This window comes from Hemiselmis andersenii, chromosome 1 (genome assembly GCF_000018645.1).
Source record: "Hemiselmis andersenii chromosome 1, complete sequence; nucleomorph".
Classification (NCBI taxonomy): Eukaryota; class Cryptophyceae; order Cryptomonadales; family Hemiselmidaceae; genus Hemiselmis; species Hemiselmis andersenii.
This window is the reverse complement of record NC_009977.1, coordinates 65113-87195: the sequence shown is the minus strand read 5'-3', so window position 1 is coordinate 87195 and position 22083 is coordinate 65113. Positions and strand designations below refer to the sequence as shown.

Genomic DNA, 22083 nt, shown 5'->3' with positions numbered 1-22083 from the left:
TCTGAATTGAATTAATTATAGCCAAAAAGGCTTTTTTTTTATTTCCGTGAAATTAGAGTAACTAACCCTGTTCCATTTGGAGGTTTCCTTCCCAAAATAATGCTTTCAGAAACCCCCAAAATTTTGTCCTTTGAGGTTTTTAAGGCCGCATTAAAAAGAGTTTCAATAGTTTTTTCAAAACTTGCTAAAACTAATATATTTTCTTTCATTTTTGAAATTCCATAACGAGTAATTCCTAAAATCTTTCCCTGAAACGTCATGATTTCAGCTAAAAGGAAAAAATGCTTCTTATTAATAGAAATATTGTGAAGTTGAAATATTTTTTGAATTTCAATTATTATTGCCTTTCGGGATGCCTCTATACCGAAAGTTTCTAAAATCATTAAAATATGATTAGAATAAATGGATTGTAAATTAACAAACAAAAGGTCAAAAGCGTCCAATAATTTAGAATTTAAACAAAAAACAGAGGATATTTGAAATTTTTGATAAAAAGAAATATTTTTTGAATCGGAAAATCCGCAAATTTCAATTTGTGAAAAATCTTTTTTACAAGAATATATAATTTTCAAAAGTTCAATGTAAGAGAAAGTTTTTTTTTCAGTAGGTTTACTTGGAAAAATCCTCATAAAATAACGGGATTTTTGATAAAAAAAACGAGATTTATTCCAAAAACTATTAATTCCACCAATTTTCTGAACAATTTTTTTAAAATTTAAATTTAAACCCAATTTTTTAAGAAAATTTTTTTTGAAAAAAATATCAATAAATATTAATTCTGAATCTATTATTATATCAAATTTGCTGCAAATTTCCCCGAAATAAATTTTTTCAATTTGAAGTTTACATTGAAAAAAATTTTTCTTTCCTAAATTAAAAAATTTAAAACTAACAATAGGAGAAAGAATTTTTTTGGAAGCATTCATAATTTCATTTATCCTGGGGACTCCTTGTGTAATATTCAAATCGGAAATACCTGCATGATGAAAAGTCTGAAGAGTCATTTGAGTACCAGGCTCTCCAATACTTTGTGCAGCCAACGCTCCAACCGAACTTCCCGGTTCCATTTTTAACTTGCTACAATTTTCTAAAATTTTTTTCATGTTTTTTTCAATATCAAAAAAAAATATTTTTTTTTTTTGATTTTTGAAATTAAGAAGTCCATATGCCAAATCTCTAATTTTAAAAAAAAAGGGAATACTGTCCATATCGCCAAATGAAAATGATCGTAAAAAAGTTTCCCTCTCCGAAAAATTTAAATTATTTTTTTTCCAAAAGTGAAAATTTTCAACTTTTCGATATGAATTGTTTAATCCGAACAAAATTGAAACTTTTCCGGGATTGATACAATCCAACCCAAATTTCGGCTGAATCAAACGACCATCCGAAGTTCTAGCCGAATAATCATAAAAAATAACTACATCTTCAAGCGTTTTCATTAATCTTCTCTGCAAATATCCAGTTTCAGCCGTTTTAATTGCAGTATCTACCAGGCCCTCTCGCCCTGCAATCGAATGAAAAAAAAAATCTACAGAATTTAATCCTTGAAGGAAACTTCTTTGTATAAACCCGTTTTGAGAAGGATTACAACCCATTTTAGAATAATAAAAATGAGGCAAAATTCTTTTTAAAAATCCTTTTTTAATTCTTTCTCCACCGATTGATTGTTGACCTAAACATAGGGACATTTGAGATAAATTATTTTTTGATCCTTTGGAACCAGCCGAAGTCATTATTTTTCCACTATTTTCGGAAAATTTATTAAAAACAAACAAAGATTTTCCAAAATCTTCCCTTAAAAAGCAAAAAATTTTTTGGATGGAAGATTCTGATTGTTTTTCTTTTTTCTTTTTTTGTTTAGAATTTTGTTTAATAAATGAGTTACATAAATTATAACAATTTCGAACCAAAATATTTTTTTTTTTTAATTGATTTTTATCGGGTGTTATGGATTCGATTCCGAAAGAGAATCCGAAATCCGAAAACCATGAAGAAGTCATTTTGCTTATTTTTAAAAGACAATTTAAAATAAAATTATTTGAATTGAAAATTGAGAAGGAACTAAAAATGGAAAATTTATTTCCAAATCCAAGGGAAGATTTTCCCAGCTGTCCAGCAAGTAAATTTCTATTTTTAAATAAAATCCACCCATCAAAAGGACATAAAAAAGGCGAACATTGTTTTTTCCCAAGTGAATAATTTTTTTCCATCAAATGAAAAATGCTCCCTTGAAAATTTTTTTTTTTATTTTTATCTTTTTTTTTTTTTGAAAAAACAATAAGAGAAAAAATTTGTTTTCCAGTCCACATTTGAAAAGGTTTTAAAAGGGCAGGAATAAAATTTTCTTTTTCGATGTTTCCTAATTCTAGAAGATGTAAAATTTTACCAATTTGGTCATGGGAAAAAAATTGGTTTTTTGAAGTCAAAACAAAAGACGCTGACAAAAAATCTTGTGTAGCAGCGATCATAGATTCCCCCGTACCCGGAGAATTGATATTCTTAACTAGATTAAGTAGGGAAATACTTTCGGCCCTAGCTTTCTGAGTTTGAGGAATATGAATATTCATTTCATCTCCATCAAAATCAGCATTATAAGGTTTACAAATACATTCGTTTATTTTTAATGTTTTTCCAGAAATTATTTTGGTTCTATGAGCCATAATTGAGATTCTATGGAGTGAAGGTTGTCTGTTAAAAAGAATAATATCATTATTTTTTAAATGCCTTTCGATTTTATAACCACTTTTTATTTCCAAATGTTCTTTCTTTTTGGATAAATTTTCAATATGTTTTTTATTATTTTTAAGATCAATTAAAAAATTAGCTCCAGGAAATCTAGTAGCCCCGCGCAAAACTGTTCTTTGAAGACGTTCGATATTAAATTTATTCACCCTTTCTGGGAAAGTTAGTTTGGTTGCTAAAATAATAGGTAATCCCAAGAAATTCAAAGGAAGATTAGGATCAGGAGATATGACTGTTCGTCCTGAAAAATTAACACGCTTCCCACTTAAATTTCCCCTAAAGCGGCCATTTTTCCCTTTTAAACGATTGAAAAGGCTTTTAAATTTTTGTTTACCCGATTCCAAGTTAAAAGCTTCTGAATTTAAATATTTTCCACATTCTATTTGTAAAATACTCCAGGTATCTTTTATGGCTAAAAAAGGAATGCCCGTTTGGAAATTTATTTTTAGTTGAATATTTAAAAATTGTATTTCAGTCAATTTCATGGTTAAATCATCTTCGTTTGTCATAGTTTCGCTAATAAATACTGTAGGCCTGACCCCCAAAGGAGGAACTGGCAAATAATAAAGAATTAAATGTGTAGGATGAGTCTCAATTGAGTCAAAATCGAGCAACTCCCAATCCTCTCGAGAAATTTTTTGAAATATTTTAAATATGCCAAGAGGATCTAAAATTTTTTCGGTAAATACCAGTGAAGCGCTACAATTAAAATTTTGAAAATTCTTTTTATTTTTTTGAAATTTAAAATCATGAACAAAACCCAATGTCCCAAATTTTCTAATGGAGCCGTTTTTAGACCAACAAAAGGGGCAATAGTCAATTTGCCGACATTCTTGCGAAATTTCGGATAAATAATCTAATTTCTGTCCTTCTCCTTTTTTCTTGATTTTTCTAATAACCTTAAAAAAGTAATTTCGTCTTTTCCCAGGGTGAACAAGGACACGGGAACAACTTTTACATATCATTGAAAGGATAAGTTGGATTGCTTTTAGGTAACCAATATTCAAAACTGGAAGAAATAATTTAATATAGCCAAAATGACCAGAACAATAACTTTGGTTTTTTTTGCAACTTTTGCAGATATTTTTTTTATTTGCACCCAGGGTGGAATCTAAAAGACCTCCTTGACAGGGTTGTGAAGAAAAATTTGAATATAAAAATTTGTTTGTAATTTGAATTTGAGAAATACTTAAATTTTTAAAAAAAGAAGCGTTTGAAAATTCCAAACCGGTTAACTGGTTGGAAAAGTTTTTTCTATAAGATTCCATAACTAAAGATAGTAGGGACCGAAGGTGCCTTTTTTTGATGCGGGAACTAAAATTTGAAGAAGGAAGATTATTTCTATCCAAATTAATAAAATTTCAAGGCCAAAAAATTTTGAACTTTTTGAAAGCCAACCTTGGTTTTTTTAAGGTTTTTAGATTACAAAAAAAAAAGAATTTTTTTTTGTTCTTTCTCTCTTTATGTAAGAGCAACAAATTTTTCAAAAAAGAAAACGGGCTCATTAGGAATTTGCATCGGAAGATTTACAAAAATCAAAAAATTTAAATTTTTAATTTCTTTTGTAAATTTACTTTTGAAAAATAAAAATTTATTATCAGTGATAATAAATGAACATGGAGAAAAAGTTTTTCTTCAGGGGGAACATCTTTCAAAAGAAAATTTAATAAAAATTTCGAAAAAATTTTCAAAAAATAATTGTTTTTTGATATTAAATAAAAAAAATATTCCTTTAGGATTCGGAGAAAGTATAAAAAATTCTTTGTTTATAGAAAAAACAAAAAAAAAAGACATTTTAATTATAAACCAAGGAGATACAGGACTTTATATCAGAAATATTTAAAAAAATAAAACAGCTTCTTCTGGAATATTCTATTTATAATAAAAAGAATGGCAGATAAAGTAAGTGGAACATCTGTAGGTATTGATTTAGGGACAACCTATTCTTGTGTTGGGATCTGGCAACATGATAGAGTAGAAATTATTGCAAATGATCAAGGAAATCGCACTACTCCTTCTTATGTAGCTTTTACTGAAACAGAAAGATTAATAGGTGATTCAGCTAAAAACCAAGTTGCTATGAATCCTCATAATACTGTTTTTGATGCAAAACGACTGATTGGTAGACGTTTTCAAGATTCCGCAGTACAAGATGATATTAAGCATTTTCCTTTCAAAGTTATGTGTAAAGATGGGGACAAACCTGCTGTTGAAGTAAAATTCAAAAATGAAACAAAGGTTTTTTCTCCTGAAGAAATTTCGGCAATGGTGCTCGGAAAAATGAAAGAAATTGCGGAGTCTTTTCTTGGAAAAGACGTAAAAAATGCGGTTGTTACAGTTCCAGCATATTTCAACGACTCTCAAAGACAAGCGACTAAAGACGCTGGAGCCATAAGCGGGTTAAATATCCTTAGAATTATAAATGAACCTACTGCCGCTGCAATTGCATATGGCTTGGATAAAAAAACAGCAGGTTCCAAAGCAGAAAGAAATGTACTTATTTTTGATCTTGGAGGTGGCACATTTGATGTTTCTTTGCTTACAATCGAAGAAGGGATTTTCGAAGTAAAAGCAACTGCAGGTGATACCCATTTGGGAGGGGAAGACTTCGATAGCAGGCTAGTTAACTTTTTTGTTTCGGAATTCAAAAGAAAATTTAAAAAAGAAGTAACCGCTAGTGCAAGATCTTTAAGACGTTTAAGAACTGCATGTGAAAGAGCTAAAAGAACTCTTTCCTCTACAACTCAAACTACTGTTGAAATCGACTCTTTAGTTGACGGTATTGATTTTTACTCAAGTATTACTCGTGCCAAATTTGAAGAATTATGTATGGATTTATTCAGAGGAACTCTTGATCCTGTGGAAAAAGTTTTAAGAGATTCTAAAATTTCTAAATCCGAAATTGACGATGTTGTTTTAGTTGGTGGTTCTACAAGAATTCCAAAAGTTCAACAACTTTTAGTTGATTATTTCAACGGAAAAGAACTTTGTAAAAATATTAATCCTGATGAAGCCGTCGCTTATGGAGCTGCAGTTCAAGCTGCAATCTTATCCGGCGATACTTCTGATAAAATGCAAGATTTACTCCTTTTGGATGTTGCACCTCTTTCTTTAGGATTAGAAACTGCAGGGGGAGTAATGACGGTTTTAATAAAACGAAACACCACAATTCCAACCAAAAAAACACAAGTTTTTTCCACTTATGCGGACAACCAACCTGGAGTATTAATTCAAGTTTTCGAAGGTGAAAGATCAAGAACAAAAGATAATAACATTTTAGGAAAATTTGAACTTACTGGTATTCCTCCCGCACCAAGAGGTGTTCCCCAAATTGAAGTCACCTTTGATATTGACGCAAATGGTATCTTAAATGTCTCTGCTTGTGATAAATCAACCGGAAAATCTAGCAAAATTACCATTACTAATGATAAAGGACGCTTGAGCAAAGAAGATATCGAAAGAATGGTTGAAGAAGCTGAAAAATACAAACATGAAGATGAAAAAACCCGACAAAAAATCGAAGCCAAAAATAGTCTTGAAAATTATGCTTACAACATTCGAAATACCATAAAAGATGAAAAAATCAAAGACAAAATTTCTGAAGATGAAAAGAAAATTATCGAAGAAAAAACAAATGAAATAATTTCTGCGATAGAAAATGATGAAAGTCTAGAAAAGGAAGATTATGAAAAAAAAGAAAATGAACTGAAAGAAATTGCCAATCCAATAATATCAAAAATTTATCAACAAGGCAATTCCCCAACTGGGGATAATTTTCCTTCTCCAGGAGATGAAAACATTGATGAAACCGCTACTGGACCTAAAATTGAAGAAGTTGATTAAATTAGAAAATAATTGTTTTTTTTGGTAAAAATTATTCTTTATAAATATGTTATTATAGATTTTTTTAGATTTTAATAAAAAAAAAAACTAATTTTGGTTTTTCAGGAGTAGAATTTTTCGAAACAAAAATTTTCGGTTTGAGTTCGTTTTTTTTCTTCGCAAATTTCTCCTTTATACCTTTTTAATTGTAATTTTTCTATAATAAATAAAAAATCCTCTTCTGATAAAGTAGTTTTTGAAATTTTTTCACAAAAAATACCCAATAAAAAGAAGATATTTTCTAAATATTCCATACAATATTGGGAAACAAGTCTTTTTAGTTGTTTGGAGGTTTTAATTTCGAGCTGAATAAATAACATTTCTAAATACTTTATTATATTATTATATATATTCTGAGATTCCATAGTTTTTTTAAAAAAAAAATTTTTTTTTTTCAGTAGATTTTTTTGGTATGGGACAACTTTTTTTTGAAATTTTTTTTTAAAGTGTGATAAAAAAAAATTACTAATAAATGGAAGTTATAAATCCTAAAATTTTTATAACCACTTCTCGTTTACCTTCTTCAATTTTAATTAAATTTACAAAAGATTTAGAAAATATTTTTTCCAACTCTTATAAATTATGTCGAGGTAGAAAATTTCTATCAAATTTAATTGAAATCTGTATTTCTAAAGGTGGAACAGATATAATTCTGATACACGAACACAGGGGTGTTCCTGATGCTTTGGTAATATCGCATTTACCAAAAGGTCCAAGTGCTTATTTTACTATCAAAAAAGTAGTTTTTTGCCCGAAAAAATGGAAAAAAAGAAACAATAATTTACCGCCCCATATTTTAATAGACAATTTAAATTCCCAAATTGGAAAACGCCTCTGTGGAATTTTTTCTTCTCTTTTTTCTTTTCCAAGTTTTAAATCTAAACGAATAATTTCATTTATAGGAAAGAATAACCAAATTTTATTTCGTCATTTTTTATATCAAAAAAAAAGAATAAAAAAAAAAGCTTCCCTTTTACACGAGCTTGGTCCTAGCTTTGATATGTTTCCTTTCAAAATTAGTTTGGGAAATTTTGGGGAAAAAAATCAAAAAATTGAATGGAATTTTACTTCCTTTATTAAATCAAATGGAAAAAGGTCTTTTTTATAAAAAAAATTTTAAGAAACGAAATTAAAAAAAAAATTTTTTTTTTGGATTTTTAAAACTTTTCTGTTGTCGTAAAAAGTAACCTATATATAATTATTTTTTTTTGAAAACCAAAAAAAAATATTCTTGAAATAAATAAATAAAATTGGTTTGAATAACTTACAATTTATTAAACCTTTTGGGGTTTTTTTTCAAAAAAAAAGCTCCACATTTTTTATTATAAAATTTATAATAGGTTTTTGGAAAAAAAAAAAATAAAAAATTAACTTTCTTTTTTAAGCTAATCAGAAAATCTAAATTGGCGGATTTATTGAAAAAAATAATTTGAAAAGAAGACGGAAAAAATTTTGAATGAAAACCAATTATAAAAAATTTATAAACCAAATTCAGATATCTAAAAAAAAACTGTTGAAAAGTTTAACCTTAAAACAATTAAAAAGAAAACCGGCTTTCCTTTCTAAGAAAAAACTAAGAATGATATTTTTTAAATTTTTTTATTTTATCAACATTAATTTCTTAATTGAGATTAAAAATTTTTTTTTAGGTTCGATAATTTTTGGGAATACTCAAAAAGACACTCGTTTTAAGGTTAATTTTGATGAAATTTTTTTAAAAAATAATTCAACCATTTTTTTTTTAAAAACTTTTGAAAGATATTTAAAAAAAAAAAATTGTTTAAATACGAATAGGAAATTTTTAAAAATTTCAAAAACACATAAAGAAACCAACACAAAGATCAAGTCCTTTCCAGAAGCTTCTTTTAAATTTTTTTTCAACATCCTTAAAATTTTCTTTTTTTGGAAAATTTTTTGGGCCAAAAAAATAATATTCGTCATAAAATTTAATTTTTTTTTTTACTTGAAACAGGAGAAAATTTTTTTTTCAAATTTCCCAAAAAAAGAGCTTATTACCGAAAAAACCACAAGTAATTTTTTTTTTATTTTTATTAAACATTTTATATACACCAAATCAATTTCTTTTATTTTGTGGATTCGTTTACTTTTTCAAAAATCTTTTTTTGAGAGAAAAAAGAAAATAAATAAACATATAGAGTTTCTGATAAAAAAAAAATGGCTTATGTATACTTATCCTAAATTAAAAAAAGGGTTGTTTTTTTTGGAATTAACAAAAGGAGGTTTTTTGAATTTATCTTTTTTTATATCTAATCAAAAAAAAAAGGTTATTAGTGGTATTTCGCCGGCACGGCTTTTTAAAAAATTTCCAAATAAAATAGAGAAAATCTTTTTTGAAATTTTAAAAGATAAATTTTTTTACAAAGAAAAATTAAGGATTTTTAAAATTTTAGGAAATTTCAAATTTATAGATTTAGGAAGAAAAATATACTTAAAGACCTTAATTATTACCTTAAAAAAAGATCAAAATACAATAATTCAAAATTTTATTTTTTTTGAGGGAAAAAATGCGAATTTTGGTTTAATTAAATTAATGGTTGAATTTTTTTACTCAAAATCAAAAAATAAAATAAATGGTTTGAGTTTTATTTTTGGAAAAATAATGAATAAATTTTCATGGAAATTGTTGTTTCAAATGGCAAAAATTTTATATTTGGAAAAAAAAAACCAAAAAGAACTCAGAACTTTTTTTCTTAATTTTTAACAAAGCCTGAAAAAACTTGTGTGTTTTTGGAATTTTTTTTAAAACAATTTGTTTTTTTTTTAAATATTAATTATTAAATTTTTAATTTTAAAAAAATATTTTTTTACATAAAAAAATAAATATTCAAATAAAATCGAATTTCTTTCGAGAAAAATGAATGAAAAAGAAGAAGAAAAAATTTTTTCTATTAAAAATTGTAAAAACATAAAATTGGATTTCTGTGTAATCCATAAAATTAATGAACGGAAAAAAAAAATTTTTTCAAAATACGTTACTTTTTGGAATAAAACCAAAAAAATTTTTAAAAATGTTTCCTTAAAATTATCATAAATAAAAATCAAAAAGTCGTAAAGCAATACGGGATCGTACATGGATATTAATTTTTGAATCATTTTTAAAGAAATTTTGTATAAAGAATCTTTCTGAAAAAATTTTTGAAGGACTACAAATGAATTTAAATTTTTTTTTTTAAAAATTGAAATTTCCAAACCAAAATCTTTTAAAATTACAATTTTACCTTCTAAACATCCCGAAATCAACATTGTAGAATTTTTAGAAACATCAAAATTCCAGATTGAATCATAATGATTAGAGAGTGTGTTTACGCATATTGCCGTATCAGTTCGCCATATTTTAATTTTTCCATCCGAAGAGCTACTGAATATCAACAATCCATCGAAGCCAAATTTACAACAAATTACCGGATAAAAATGGCCTTCTGTTTTTTTTAAAAGATGCCCTGTTGAGATACAATAAACATTTACACTACCGTCTCCTCCTCCACTTACGATTGTTTTGTCAATGGGGGAGAAATCGAGAGCCCAAACGCATCGATTAAATACGCCAAAATAAAAAAAATAAGAGTCTTGAGTACATTTCCATAAGAAAACTTTTTTATTAATCAATGATATTGCAATTATTTTTCCATTAGCAGAAATTGCTATAGAATTTATCCGAATTTTATTGGAAAAATTAGATAAAAGTAAATTAGTTTTTATTGGGACTTGGAATTGAATTTGCCATTTTTTAATTATTCCGTTTTTTTCTCCGGTAATTAAAAAACCATTTGATTTATCTAATTTTAAAAAAGAAAAAACACCTAGCTTGCTTTGAAATGGAAGAAAACAAAAAATCGGGTCCTGTAAAATTATATCCCAGACAATAATTTGCCCTTTATTATTTAATGCTATTAATATTTTTCCTTTTGTTTTTATTTCCCCAATTAAAGTTTTTTTATAATGAAAAAACCCTTTGTGAATAAAATTTTTCCTTGTTTTTATTTCTATGGAATTTGAGTTTGAAGCGATAATAAAAAAATTCCCTCCTCCGAAAAACTTTACGTCTAAAATTTTATTTAATTTCGAACTAAAAACATTGAAATTTACAAATATATTAACTTTTTCACTTAAAGGTTTAAAAAATTCAAAATTTCCCCCTTCTTTTTTTATCATAAAAAGAAAAATAAAATTTGAACTATTTTTTTTTTTTATCTTTGGATTGGTAAGTTTGGTTTCGGTTTTAAATATTTTCGAAGCAGGATAAAATTCACAAATTTTTTTTTTAAAATTATTGATTTCACATAAAAATATTATTTCTTTTTTAAAAATAAAATATTTAATATCGCTTATGAAAAAAAAGGTTTCAACAAACGATTCTAAAAATATTTTTTGGATTTTAATTTTATGACAAAGGCAAAAAATTTCTATTTGATTTTTTTTTTTAACAATAGTAAATTTTTCAAAAATTTTAAATTGGAAAATTTTTCTAAATTTTTTTTTGAACAAATCATAATAAACAAAATGGTTAGAATTTAAAATTCCATAAAGTTTTCCAAATGTTAAATCTTTTAAAAAGGCTTTTTTTAACTCAAAAAAAGTATTCCATTTAATGGTCTTTTGTTCTTCACCTTTCAAATTTAAAATATGAATTTTTTCATTTTTATAGGATATTAAAACAAATTTTTCGGAAAAATCAAAGCCAATTGAAATTATTCTTTCATTTTTTTTTTTTGTGTTGAAAATAGACCATGATTTAAAGAATTTTTTTAGTTTTTTTTTTGGATTATTAAAAGCTCTTTTTCCGGTATTACTAAATAAATGTAAATTATTTTTCGAAGTACAAAAAAGAATTTTATTTTTTTTTTCCGAAAAGGAAAATTTAGTAATCAATTCTTCCTTTATTTTTAAAATTTGAAATAAAATAATTTCCGTTTTTATTTTTATAAAAATAAATAATTTGTTCATGAAAATAGAGCCAAAAAACAAAGAATTTTCGAATTTTGAAATTTTTTTGCAATTGACAATGTTTCTATTGTCTGAAACGGTTAAAAATTCTGCAAAAACTCTAAATGTAGATTTATGTTGGCTTGAAGAACCAATTTGAGGATTTTTAGGCATCTTTGCAAAACCTTTAATTGAAGATGTTTAAAATAAAAAAATTATTATTAACTTTTTTTAAAAAAAGGATGATTTTATGGGCGGACTGACTTTCTTGATTGAAAAAATTTTTCTGAATTTAATTTTTTTTATTAATCTGGTATATATTTAAAGTTTTTTTTTTTTCTGGAAAAAGAAATAAATCCTTTTTCCGAAAGAATTTGAATTTGAATTTTTAATCCTCTTACATCCATTAAAAATCTTTTTATATTTTTTCGAACAATAATTAACAGAATTTCTGTTTTTTTTATGTCAAAGGTTTTTATATTTTTCATAATCATGGCTTCGGTTAAGTAAATATTATCATCACTTGGTTCTTCGACAGAAAAGGTTTCCTCGTTCTTTAAGGAAAATTCTTCAAAAAGAAAAGACCGACAAAGTTTATTTTTTGGTCTAAAACTTTTATTCAAAATTAAAAATTCCTGGCCCCATGTTTTATATTTAGGTAAAAAATAAACTATACTTAGCTTTTCTAATCCAAAACAGTTAAAATAAGAATTAGATTCAAGGGAGTTATCAAAGAAAATTAAACTTTTCGATTCAATAAACGACAACCGGTTGAAAGCTAATAATATACAAGTTTCAAAAAAATTTAAATAAAAAAAAAAATTTTTTTTTTTTTTACAAAAAAATCCGGAACTTTTTATTAAAAATTTCGAAGTATCATAACACCACCGTAAATTTTTCCATTTATTAAGTTTTAAAAACGCAAACCTTGAAAAAATACGCAAAGTACGGAAAAAAAAGAGAGGTAGGAAATTTTTCCTTAAATTTTCCGTAAAAAATTTTTTTTTTATTTCATCAATTTTAATTAAAAAAGAATTTGAAAAAAGCTGGGTGTCTTTAAAAATTTCTATTTTTAATTTTTCGGAAATAGGTTTTTCTTTTGTTTTTAGAAAAATTCCAAGTTTTAAAAAACAAAAAAAACCATTGGGTAAAAATAGTTGGTAATTTACATTTTTTTTATTAAGTTTAGATTTTTTTTTTTCTTGAAATAAATTATTATTTACTTCTAAAATATCGTTTTTTTTTTCTAAAACAAATTTTTGTCTATTATCTGAAATTAAAATGTGTAACTGATCATAAAAAATATTCTTTATTTTTTCTAAGAAAATTTTATCAAACTGTAAATTGTAAAATTCTTTTAGAATTTTTAATTTATCTTTAAGAAGAAAAACTGTCGTATTTATTGATAGTTTTTGTAGTAATTTATAAAAAAGGTAATTCCCCATTTCTAAAAAAAATTTTCTTACTCTCAACCTTTTTATTAAATTTGTAAACGTATTGAAAGAGATAAAAAAAAAAAAACTCGGAATTAAAACTATAAAAAAAATTTTTTCGAGGAAAAAAAAGAAACCATGAATTAATAATTTTTTTATTTTTTTTTGAGATATTTTTGTTAGCTTAAAGTTAAAAAAATTTGTTGAAAAAGAAAAAAAAATAAGGTTTGATGATTTAATGGAAAAAAATAAAATTTTCCTTAAGTTTTCCAGAAAAATTGTTTTAAAGTTCTTTCCCTCCCCATTTTGGGAAAGGTAGTAAAAAAAAAAATTTTTTTGAAGTTTTTTTTTTAGTTTTTGGTGGTTATAAAAAAATAAAAAAAAAGAGATTTTTTCCATGAAACAATTGCCAAAAAAGTAAAAAAATCGAAAAAAAAAATTTTTTTTATCCCAATTTAGAAAGAATTTCTTTTCTATTTCGAAATCAAAAATTTCAAAATTAATTTTTCCGGATAATTTTAGAAAAAACAAAAAAATAAATTCAAAAGAAATTTTGTTAGGTAATAAAAATTTTTCTGGAATTTCAGCCCCTAATTTGCTAATTATTCGAAATAAATTTAATTTTATTTCAAGAAATTTTTCTTTTTCTCGATGATAATTCTTTTCTATTTTCCTACCTAAAATTTTTTCCGGAAGAAGCAAACTTTTTTTCTTCTGGTAATAAAAAAAATTAAAATAATTTATCCGGTAGTGAATTTTTTTAATAAAAGAATAAATCCCAGATTTTACCAGAAAAAAATTGAAAAATTTTTCTACATTTTTAAATTTTAAAACTTTGCAATTTTTAAAATTTAACCAGGAAAAAAATAAGATCCAGAAAAATGAAAAAAACCGCGGAAATAAAATTTTTGAAAATGAAAAATCCAAATCTTTAAGAAAAAATATAAAATTTTTTCTTAATATTAGCCTATTATAGTTGAAAAACAATCTTCTTATACTTAATCTGAAGAAAATTTCAAACTCTAAAAAACAGAAAAGAATATTCAATAATTTTTTATCAAAACTAATTTTATTAAAACAGAAATAATTTTCAATTGAAAAATTTTCCCAAAAGGTAAAAATTAAAATAAGAAAAAAAGAATCAGAATTTGGTTGTTTTTTTTCGCTTTGTTTTTTTTTATCGTAAATTTTGAAATAAGATTTTTCATTTTTTTTTTCAAACGAGTAAAAATGGCTGAATTTTTTTTTTTTAAAATAAAAATTCAACCAAAAAAAAATTTTTTCATATACAACTAACCAAGGAAATTGTCTAGTTTCGAAAAAATTCATTACATCCATAATGGAAGTCTTAATATATATTATGAAAAAATTTTATTAATTAAAAAAAAAAAAGTTTAATTTTCTTTAAGACAAGTTTGGGGTCTGTAAGATTTAAAAGGAAAAAGACTTGTATCCCATGGAGGTTGGAAAATAAAGTGCGAAATTGGAAATTTCAAACTATTTTTATGGAATTGTTTTATTTCCTGACGAATACATTCTTTTGTACTTAATTGTTCAATTCTAAGAATTATAATAGAGCTCCATTTTGCTCGATGTCTTCCGGCCATTTCCATATACATCTGTTCAACGGCTCCACAAACCAAAACATCTCTATATTCTTTATACATGTTAATTGTGCCAGATTTAGAATCATAACGTAACCAAATTCCAAAATTCTTGACATTTTTATTTTTTTTTTCTGTTATTTTTTTTACCGATACAATTTCGCCTTTTACTTTTTTAATTTTTTGAGTTTTTCTTAAAAAATACCAAAATCGAGATTTAGCTATTGATTCATTGGGAGAAAAAATTTTCATAAAAAACAATTCAGGTTCAGGTTTTTTTTCACTAGGCCATTGTCTGCCAATCACATAATACTGTTTAAGCCACATCTAAAAAATAATAAAATTTTGATTTAAAATTTTTTTTTTTCTTGGGACTTTTTAATTACACTTAAAATAATTATCATGTACATAAAATTTTTTATATAGGGCTTTTTGTTTTTTTTTAATAGAAAAAAATTAAATTTCTTTTTCTTTTATTATTTATAACAATGGAAAATAGGTTGAATAAAAAATTCACATCAAAAGAAAATGAGATTTTTCAAAAAACCATTAAAAGCCAAAATAAAAAGAAAAAAAATTTTCGTAATATTGGTTTAGGATTAAAAACTCCCATAGAAGCTACAAAAAATAATTTTTTTGATAAAAAATGTCCTTTTACTGGAAATATTTCTATAAGAGGAAGGATTATTAGAGGAAGAGTTGTTTCCACAAAAATGAATCGAACCGTAATCGTCAGACGTGATTATTTACATTGGATAGCAAAATATAAGAGATTTGAAAAACGTCATAAAAATATTCCATGCCACTGTTCTCCGTGTTTCCGTATTCAGGAAGGTGATTTTGTTACTATTGGTCAATGTAGACCAATTTCGAAAACAATAAGGTTTAATGTCTTGAGACTTGATAAAAACATTTTTAAAACCTGGGAAAGAAATAATTCCATTTTATAAAAAAATAATTTATTTGAAAAATTCGAAATTTTATAATTATATTTTAAAATTTTTATTTTTTGTTTAATGGAAAATTCGAAAAAAAAAAATAACTATGACAACGTCTGTTTAAAAAAAGGAATTTTATTAATAAAAAACTTAAATTATCAAGTCAATTTTTTTTTACTTAGAAAAATTTTCGAAAGGTTTGGAAAAATAAATAAACTATTCTTTGTTCACACATTTTCAAAACAAAAAAAATCGAATTTCCAAAAAAATACAATTATTTTAGGTTGGATTGAATATTTTGATAAAATAGAGGCGAAAAAGGCTTCGATTTGTTTGAATTTATTTAAAAATTTTCCTTTTAATAAAAGCCAAAAATTAGTAGTGAAATATCAAAAAAGCTTAAGTTGGAAAAATTTAATTAAAATTTTAGGAAAAACTTAACATTTTCGTCTTTGTTTTTTTCTTTTTAATTAAAATTAATAAAGTTTTTTTTTAAGAATGAAATAATGAAATAGTTCCAATTAATAAAAGACAGGTAGTCTCTTTAGAATTAAGTTTTGTTTTTTTTTTTTATAAATATTCTTTCAAAAAAAAAACATGTAATCTAAACCATTTTTTAGGTTAGTTTGTGGAAGAATTGTTTTCTTGTTGAATTTTTTTTTAAATTTATTTTTTTTTATTTCTTTTATTTAAAAAAATTAATTATGCCTGGAAATTATTATAAAAAAAGATTTTTTTTTGTGGTTTGGTTTAGTTTCAATTTTACCTTCTTCTTCCTTTTTATAAAAATTTTTTTTGTTTTTACATTCAAACAAAATCAAAATAAAAAATTGAGGTTTTTTATTTTATTCTGATTAAGTATTTTTTGAATTTTATTTTTAAATTATTGGGTCATTACTTTTAAAATATTTACAATTTTAAAATAAATAAAAAAGTGTCAGTTAGAAATAGTTATTAGATTTAGATAAAATTAAAAAAAAAAAAATTGTTAATGAAACTAAAAAAAATCCAGCCAAATGAAAAATCAACAATAAAAAAAGAAAAAACCAATGGATGTTTCTTTAAAAAAAAAGACGTTTCCAATCAACTTGATTTTTTTAAAAATTTAAATAAAACAAATTTTTCCCTGAATTCAATTAAAGCAAAAAATTATCCTCTTTTTTTTGATGAAGAAAAGCAATTATTTTTTTTACCATTGAAAAATAAAAGATTCGAAAGTTTGGGAATTTCTTTTAAAACCAATTTTTTTTTCCATTTTGAGGAAATTTTTTTTTTTAATTTTTTAGATTTTCAATTCAAAAAAAAAAAAGCGAAAAGAATTTTTAAAAATTTATTTTATGGAAAAATCAAAACAAAAAATGTTTTTTTGTATTTTTTTGTTTTTCTTTTTTTAAAAAAATCTGGGTTTTTTGTTCAAAGGTTTCGTTTATTTGATGAACATTCTATTCGGCCAAAATTTTTCTGTTGGAATAAAAATAAAATCTTAAAAACGATTTTTTCTTTATTAATTTTTACCAAACCTTTTTCTCCAGGATTTCTTGGGTTATTTTCCAAACTTTTGACTAGATTAAAACCAAGCCCTTTAAAAATAGCAGTAATAAGTAAATCAGTTGTTATGTTTTTCAGTGTGGATAACGGTTTTACATCCACTTGCCCAATCTTTTGTAAAAAAATTAAACAAAAAAAAAAACTAATTTAAAAAAAGATTTTCCTTTTTCGATCTAATAGATAAACCAAAGATTTTTCAATTGATTTTGGAAATTTAGTTTTTCTTTTTACTATTTTTTTTTCTGTTAAAATTTTTTCTTTTTTTTTTGCCTCTATAAAAAAATCATAAACAAAAATATATGAATTTAAAGAATAATTCTTTTCGAGAAAGGTTTTTGATTTTTTAAAAATACCCAAATTTTTTTTTAATCCAACAAAAGAACAAAAGTATTTTTTCGAATTTAAAAATAATTTCAAACTTCCAGATTCTAAAGGACAAATGAAAAACCTATTATTAAAAAAAAAAGAAATAGAATCCTTTTTTGCTTTTGAGTCAGTAATTATTTTGAGCAATCTTCCTAATCTTATGGATGAATATAAAAGAACTTTCATTTATAGAATCACTTTTTTTTTTAACATAAACAAAAAATTAAATTCTTTATTATATTGAAAAAATTTTTTTTGTTGTTATTATTTTTTTTTAAAAAATTTTAACTACTTTTTCTTTTTAAAAATAAACTTTGTGAAATTTTAATAGCGAATCAATTACTAAACTTCCGAATTTTTTCTTCTTCTTGTTATAAGAAAAATAAAAAGAAACAATATTTTTTGTAGAAATAATTTTAGAATCTATTAAAAATATTGGTATTAAAGAAAATTCTTTAAAAACTACAATTGATTGTTTTTTTTGAAAATTTTTGGGGAAAAAAAATCTAATTATTCCTGCAAATTTTCCAAGCCAGGATTCCGTAGTAAGTTGAACTATTGTTAGTTTAATTTTATTTATCAATAAATTTTTATCAATATTAAAAATCGAAAATTCATTTTTTGAATAGATTAAAAAATTTTGTCTTTTTTTAAAAGAAAAAAACTTCAGCGCAACAATTTCTTCATCAAAACAAAGATTTAAAGCTTTAAGTTTTCCAAATTTTGGGAAAATTTTCCAAATACCTAAAATTTTTCCGATAATAATACCTAAAAAGTTTCCATCATTTGAAAACCCGAATAAATTTGTTTGTTTTTTGGTAAAATTAAGGACTTTTTTAAAATTTTGGTTTGAATTTGGAAAGGATTTCGTATCCCAAATTTGCATTTCTCCTTTAGGGGACAAAATACATAGTTTTTTTCCTTTTGAATCAATACAGGTTTTAATTTCTTTATCATATTTTTTGATTTTGGGGAAAAAATTTTTAAAATTTTTTTTTTCCAATTTAGAATTTTTTTTCGAAAATAAGTTTTTTATGTAAATTTGTTAAATCAAAGAGCCATCTATGACGAATATTTTCTTTCCAATGAAATTTTTTAATATGATTATTGAATTTTCAAAGGGTTTTTTTTTAAATAAAAATTTGGAAGAATTTAGAGAATTTTTTCTAAATCCGTCTTTTTTTAAACTGATTATCTCAAAAAAATTTTCAGTGCTAAAAATACAAAAAATTTTTTTCGAAAAAAAAACCAACGGGAAGATTTGAATTTGGAAAAATTTTTTATTTTCTAAAAAAAACTTGGGGGATATCAAATTTAAAGGTTTTTGATTTCTAAAATACAAAAATTTCCATTTTATTTTGTTTTTTAAAAAAAAAAAAGAAAAGTCGGCAGTAACAAATAACATTTCGTTTTTTCCATCAAAATTCTTAATTTCAAAAATTTCGCCCTTTTTAGTTAGATTTAATTTCTTTTTTTTTTTTGAATTTAGTTTAAAAATAAGGAATTTTTTGGAACGAAAAAAAAGAAAAGCAAATATTTTGTTTTTATTAAAAATTCCAGTTCGAATCGAGGTTGAGAAATAAGCTAATTTTTTTTTTTTTAAAAGAAGTTTATGCTCCCATAAAGCTTTCCCATTTTTTTTTGGAGCTTTTTGGATATTAAAACTTTCGAGTAAAAAAAGGTATCCGTTTTTATCAGCGAAAACCAGAACATAGCCAGAAAATTTTACAAAACAAATCTCAAAATCATGAAAAATCGTACTTTTAAAAATTTTTTTTTCTTCATAATCAAAGTAAAAAAACAAAAGTTGGTTTTCTTGAGCAATAAAAATCGTTTTTTGTTTTTCAGCTAAACAAAAAAGATTTTCATTAAACCAATAATTTTTAAATTTATAAACTTGGAAAAAGATTCCTTCCTCTAAATTAATTATAACTAAAGAAAAATTTTTTTTCAAATGTTTATGATTTTGATCTTTTAATGCTGTTCTTCCAATTCCATAAAGTAATTGATTTTGGAAAAAATCTTCTTTGAAATATTCTAATTCAAAATTTAAAAAAAAAAATTGAAAATTATTAAAAAAATTGTTTGTTTTTGTTTGCAAGACTCCATCAGAATTGGAAATTATAATTTTTTTTTTTTTTTTAAAAGATATTTCGGCATTTAAAATTCTTGTGTGACAAAAAATTTTTTTCACCCTAAATTTTTTTCGAAATTGATACTTGTTTCTTTGAATTCTAAAAAAAAAAATAATTCTACCCAAAAAAATAGCAAAATTGTCAACATCAATCCATTTAATTTTCATAGAAAAAAAGAAATTCGACATGCTTAGGTTCTTTGTTTTTTTAGAAAAAAACATAATTCCAATAAATCAAAATAAAATTTTGCTAATTATGGATTTCTTTTTAAATTTAATTTAACTTTTCAAATATTCCCAATTAATATATAAATGTTAGGATTTCATTCATTGTCGTTATCTTCTTTTTCTAGTTTTAAAAAAGAAAAAATAAACACAAAGCCTTTCAAGGTTCATAATATTCGAAAAAATTTTTTTTCCAATTTAAATGCTCAATACAATTACAATATTTTCTTAAATGGAAATGATCGAGCAAAAAGAGGTGTAACAAACGAAGATCGATATGCCATTATTCAAAAACCTCTTGGAATTATTCTCGAAGAAGGCTCGGACGGTATGGTTTTCATTGCTAAAATTGATCCAAACGGAAATGCTGCAAAATCTAATTTTGATATTAGAATCGGAGATATTGTTACCGCAGTTTCGGCAACATTTGGAGATGAAGTCTGGTCAACAAGAGGAGTTGGGTTAGACCGAGTTTTGAAATCAATAAAAATCCGAGCAGGAGATTTCGTTACTCTAGTTTTAGAAAGTTCCGAAGAAAACGAAGATCAAAAAAACCAAGCTCAAGAAAATGCTTCTCAAAGAAGAACTGATGCCCGAGAAAAATTCGGCGAACCTGTTATTCTAGATCCTATTACTTTGACTCCAGTAAATTCCTCTGAACCAGAAGAAAAAAAAGAAGGTTTTTTTAATTTTTTTAAATAAAAGCAAAAAAAGGTTTGATAATTAAATTATGGTTTTGATAATATTATTTAATTTTCAATAATATAGGTCTTTTAGATTAATAAAATATTTAGTTTTTTTTTTTTAATTAAAGTTTAATGCCATTAAATTAGAGAAAAAAATTTCATAAATATACGTTCTTTTTTTTTTTTCTTTTCTAAAAATTAATTTTTTAGAGAAAGAATTTCTATGGAATTTTAAGCTTGAATTTTTTAAAAATTTTTTCAAAATAAGTTTTGATTTAATCTTCTTGAAGTTTTTTTCCCCAAATGAGAAGCTTTTTAAAAATTTTTTATTAAAAAAAAAATATTTGAAAATTAAAAATTTTAAAAAAATTAGTAAAGAAGATTTTTTTTTTAAATTCCGTTTTATTTTTTTTATAAATATTTTGTTTTTGATATTACCATTTTTTTTTTTAAATAAAAGTTTTTTACTAATTGAAAGACTGAAATAAAATTTTCTTTCAAAATAAAAAAAAGATTTGGATTTCAAAATTATGAGAAAAATTTTTTGAAAAATTCTATAATTTAAACATTGGTATCTTTTTATAAAAGAACAAAAAAACTCAAAAATGATTGATTTTTTAAAATTTAAAAAATTTTTTATGATACTTAAAAAAAGCTTTATTTTGGAATTTTCCTGTCTTGGTTCAAGTATTGAAATATTTATTAAATACGAAAAAACCTTTTTCAAAAAATAAGGATTTTTTATTGTCGTAAGTTTTTTGGTTTTTAAAATAAACAACCCATTTATTATTTTATAAATTGATTCAAAAAAAAATTTTTTTTTTTTTTTTTTGTAAAGGTTTGTTCTAATCAAGTCATATCGAAAAGAAAAAAGATCTCGTTTTGGTAAATTATTGTTGCAAAAAAAAAAAAAAAAATTTAAGTCATAAAAATTGATTTTTAAAATTTTTTTTTCTAAATAAGTTAAGAGTAGGATAAAAAAATTCTTTTCCCGAATAAAAAAAAATTTTTCAAAAAATAAAAAAATTATGTTTCTACAATCGTTTTTTGTAAAATTTGATTTTTTTAAGTTTAAAATTTTATTTTTCGATAAAATTCTGGTTAAAATTTCTTTTAACCATAAAAAAAAAAAAAAGGGGATCATCTTTTTTATGGGTTAATAAAATCTAATTACAAATTTCCCGAAACATTTTTTTTTTAAAAAAGATTTATTAGTTTTTTAGTAATCCAAGAGAAAGCCTGTAAAGCCTCAGCCTTTTTTTTAAAAAAAACCCAAGTTGATTCGAAAATCCTAATTTGGACACAAAACTTGATTTATTTTTATTTTTCCTTTTTAATCTGAAGAGAGAGAAAAATTTTTTCCTATCTTCATTTATTTTTTCTACATTTTTTGAAAAAGAAAAAAAAATTGAATTATTATTAAAATACCATTTTCCCTGGAAAACAAAATTGTCGATTCTTACAATCGGTTTTTCTGTTTCCAAACCAGTAATTTTTATTTTTTTAAATTTGTCAGCCACATTCATCCCTTTAAATTCGGGAATTTCTAGAATTACATAAATTTTTTCCGGGATCATGGGA

At 23.8% G+C, this 22083-nt stretch overlaps 17 protein-coding genes and 1 pseudogene across 17 annotated transcripts; 8 read left to right on the top strand and 10 right to left on the bottom strand.

Moving 5' to 3' along the window:
• Positions 1–38: 38 nt before the first annotated feature.
• Positions 39–4010, bottom strand: HAN_1g72 (rpc1; the record flags this gene model as incomplete). The annotated part of the gene is made up of 1 exon (XM_001712189.1): positions 39–4010. The coding sequence occupies one exon, from the start codon at positions 4008–4010 to the stop codon at positions 39–41; it is 3972 nt and encodes a 1323-aa protein (XP_001712241.1).
• Positions 4011–4047: 37 nt separating this feature from the next.
• HAN_1g71 lies at positions 4048–4585 on the top strand (annotated as a pseudogene).
• A 47-nt stretch (positions 4586–4632) lies between these two features.
• On the top strand, positions 4633–6585 carry HAN_1g70 (hsp70; the record flags this gene model as incomplete). Its single annotated transcript, XM_001712188.1, has 1 exon — positions 4633–6585. One exon carries the CDS (start codon positions 4633–4635, stop codon positions 6583–6585), a length of 1953 nt encoding a protein of 650 aa, XP_001712240.1.
• Positions 6586–6686: 101 nt separating this feature from the next.
• On the bottom strand, positions 6687–6989 carry HAN_1g69 (hypothetical protein; the record flags this gene model as incomplete). Its single annotated transcript, XM_001712187.1, has 1 exon — positions 6687–6989. One exon carries the CDS (start codon positions 6987–6989, stop codon positions 6687–6689), a length of 303 nt encoding a protein of 100 aa, XP_001712239.1.
• Positions 6990–7096: 107 nt separating this feature from the next.
• HAN_1g68 (imp4) lies at positions 7097–7732 on the top strand (the record flags this gene model as incomplete). Its single annotated transcript, XM_001712186.1, has 1 exon — positions 7097–7732. The coding sequence occupies one exon, from the start codon at positions 7097–7099 to the stop codon at positions 7730–7732; it is 636 nt and encodes a 211-aa protein (XP_001712238.1).
• A 348-nt stretch (positions 7733–8080) lies between these two features.
• Positions 8081–9346, top strand: HAN_1g67 (hypothetical protein; the record flags this gene model as incomplete). Its single annotated transcript, XM_001712185.1, has 1 exon — positions 8081–9346. One exon carries the CDS (start codon positions 8081–8083, stop codon positions 9344–9346), a length of 1266 nt encoding a protein of 421 aa, XP_001712237.1.
• A 59-nt stretch (positions 9347–9405) lies between these two features.
• On the bottom strand, positions 9406–11742 carry HAN_1g66 (tbl3; the record flags this gene model as incomplete). The annotated part of the gene is made up of 1 exon (XM_001712184.1): positions 9406–11742. One exon carries the CDS (start codon positions 11740–11742, stop codon positions 9406–9408), a length of 2337 nt encoding a protein of 778 aa, XP_001712236.1.
• Positions 11743–11873: 131 nt separating this feature from the next.
• Positions 11874–14339, bottom strand: HAN_1g65 (hypothetical protein; the record flags this gene model as incomplete). The annotated part of the gene is made up of 1 exon (XM_001712183.1): positions 11874–14339. The coding sequence occupies one exon, from the start codon at positions 14337–14339 to the stop codon at positions 11874–11876; it is 2466 nt and encodes an 821-aa protein (XP_001712235.1).
• Positions 14340–14395: 56 nt separating this feature from the next.
• Positions 14396–14932, bottom strand: HAN_1g64 (rpl18A; the record flags this gene model as incomplete). Its single annotated transcript, XM_001712182.1, has 1 exon — positions 14396–14932. The coding sequence occupies one exon, from the start codon at positions 14930–14932 to the stop codon at positions 14396–14398; it is 537 nt and encodes a 178-aa protein (XP_001712234.1).
• A 161-nt stretch (positions 14933–15093) lies between these two features.
• HAN_1g63 (rps11) lies at positions 15094–15555 on the top strand (the record flags this gene model as incomplete). The annotated part of the gene is made up of 1 exon (XM_001712181.1): positions 15094–15555. The coding sequence occupies one exon, from the start codon at positions 15094–15096 to the stop codon at positions 15553–15555; it is 462 nt and encodes a 153-aa protein (XP_001712233.1).
• A 66-nt stretch (positions 15556–15621) lies between these two features.
• Positions 15622–15984, top strand: HAN_1g62 (hypothetical protein; the record flags this gene model as incomplete). The annotated part of the gene is made up of 1 exon (XM_001712180.1): positions 15622–15984. One exon carries the CDS (start codon positions 15622–15624, stop codon positions 15982–15984), a length of 363 nt encoding a protein of 120 aa, XP_001712232.1.
• A 550-nt stretch (positions 15985–16534) lies between these two features.
• Positions 16535–17242, top strand: HAN_1g61 (hypothetical protein; the record flags this gene model as incomplete). The annotated part of the gene is made up of 1 exon (XM_001712179.1): positions 16535–17242. The coding sequence occupies one exon, from the start codon at positions 16535–16537 to the stop codon at positions 17240–17242; it is 708 nt and encodes a 235-aa protein (XP_001712231.1).
• HAN_1g60 (hypothetical protein) lies at positions 17239–17643 on the bottom strand (the record flags this gene model as incomplete). Its single annotated transcript, XM_001712178.1, has 1 exon — positions 17239–17643. The coding sequence occupies one exon, from the start codon at positions 17641–17643 to the stop codon at positions 17239–17241; it is 405 nt and encodes a 134-aa protein (XP_001712230.1).
• Positions 17644–17758: 115 nt separating this feature from the next.
• Positions 17759–18343, bottom strand: HAN_1g59 (hypothetical protein; the record flags this gene model as incomplete). Its single annotated transcript, XM_001712177.1, has 1 exon — positions 17759–18343. One exon carries the CDS (start codon positions 18341–18343, stop codon positions 17759–17761), a length of 585 nt encoding a protein of 194 aa, XP_001712229.1.
• Positions 18344–18502: 159 nt separating this feature from the next.
• Positions 18503–19813, bottom strand: HAN_1g58 (hypothetical protein; the record flags this gene model as incomplete). Its single annotated transcript, XM_001712176.1, has 1 exon — positions 18503–19813. One exon carries the CDS (start codon positions 19811–19813, stop codon positions 18503–18505), a length of 1311 nt encoding a protein of 436 aa, XP_001712228.1.
• Positions 19814–19903: 90 nt separating this feature from the next.
• HAN_1g57 (hypothetical protein) lies at positions 19904–20518 on the top strand (the record flags this gene model as incomplete). Its single annotated transcript, XM_001712175.1, has 1 exon — positions 19904–20518. The coding sequence occupies one exon, from the start codon at positions 19904–19906 to the stop codon at positions 20516–20518; it is 615 nt and encodes a 204-aa protein (XP_001712227.1).
• Positions 20519–20620: 102 nt separating this feature from the next.
• On the bottom strand, positions 20621–21646 carry HAN_1g56 (hypothetical protein; the record flags this gene model as incomplete). Its single annotated transcript, XM_001712174.1, has 1 exon — positions 20621–21646. The coding sequence occupies one exon, from the start codon at positions 21644–21646 to the stop codon at positions 20621–20623; it is 1026 nt and encodes a 341-aa protein (XP_001712226.1).
• Positions 21647–21713: 67 nt separating this feature from the next.
• On the bottom strand, positions 21714–22079 carry HAN_1g55 (hypothetical protein; the record flags this gene model as incomplete). Its single annotated transcript, XM_001712173.1, has 1 exon — positions 21714–22079. One exon carries the CDS (start codon positions 22077–22079, stop codon positions 21714–21716), a length of 366 nt encoding a protein of 121 aa, XP_001712225.1.
• Between the last annotated feature and the right edge of the window lie 4 nt (positions 22080–22083).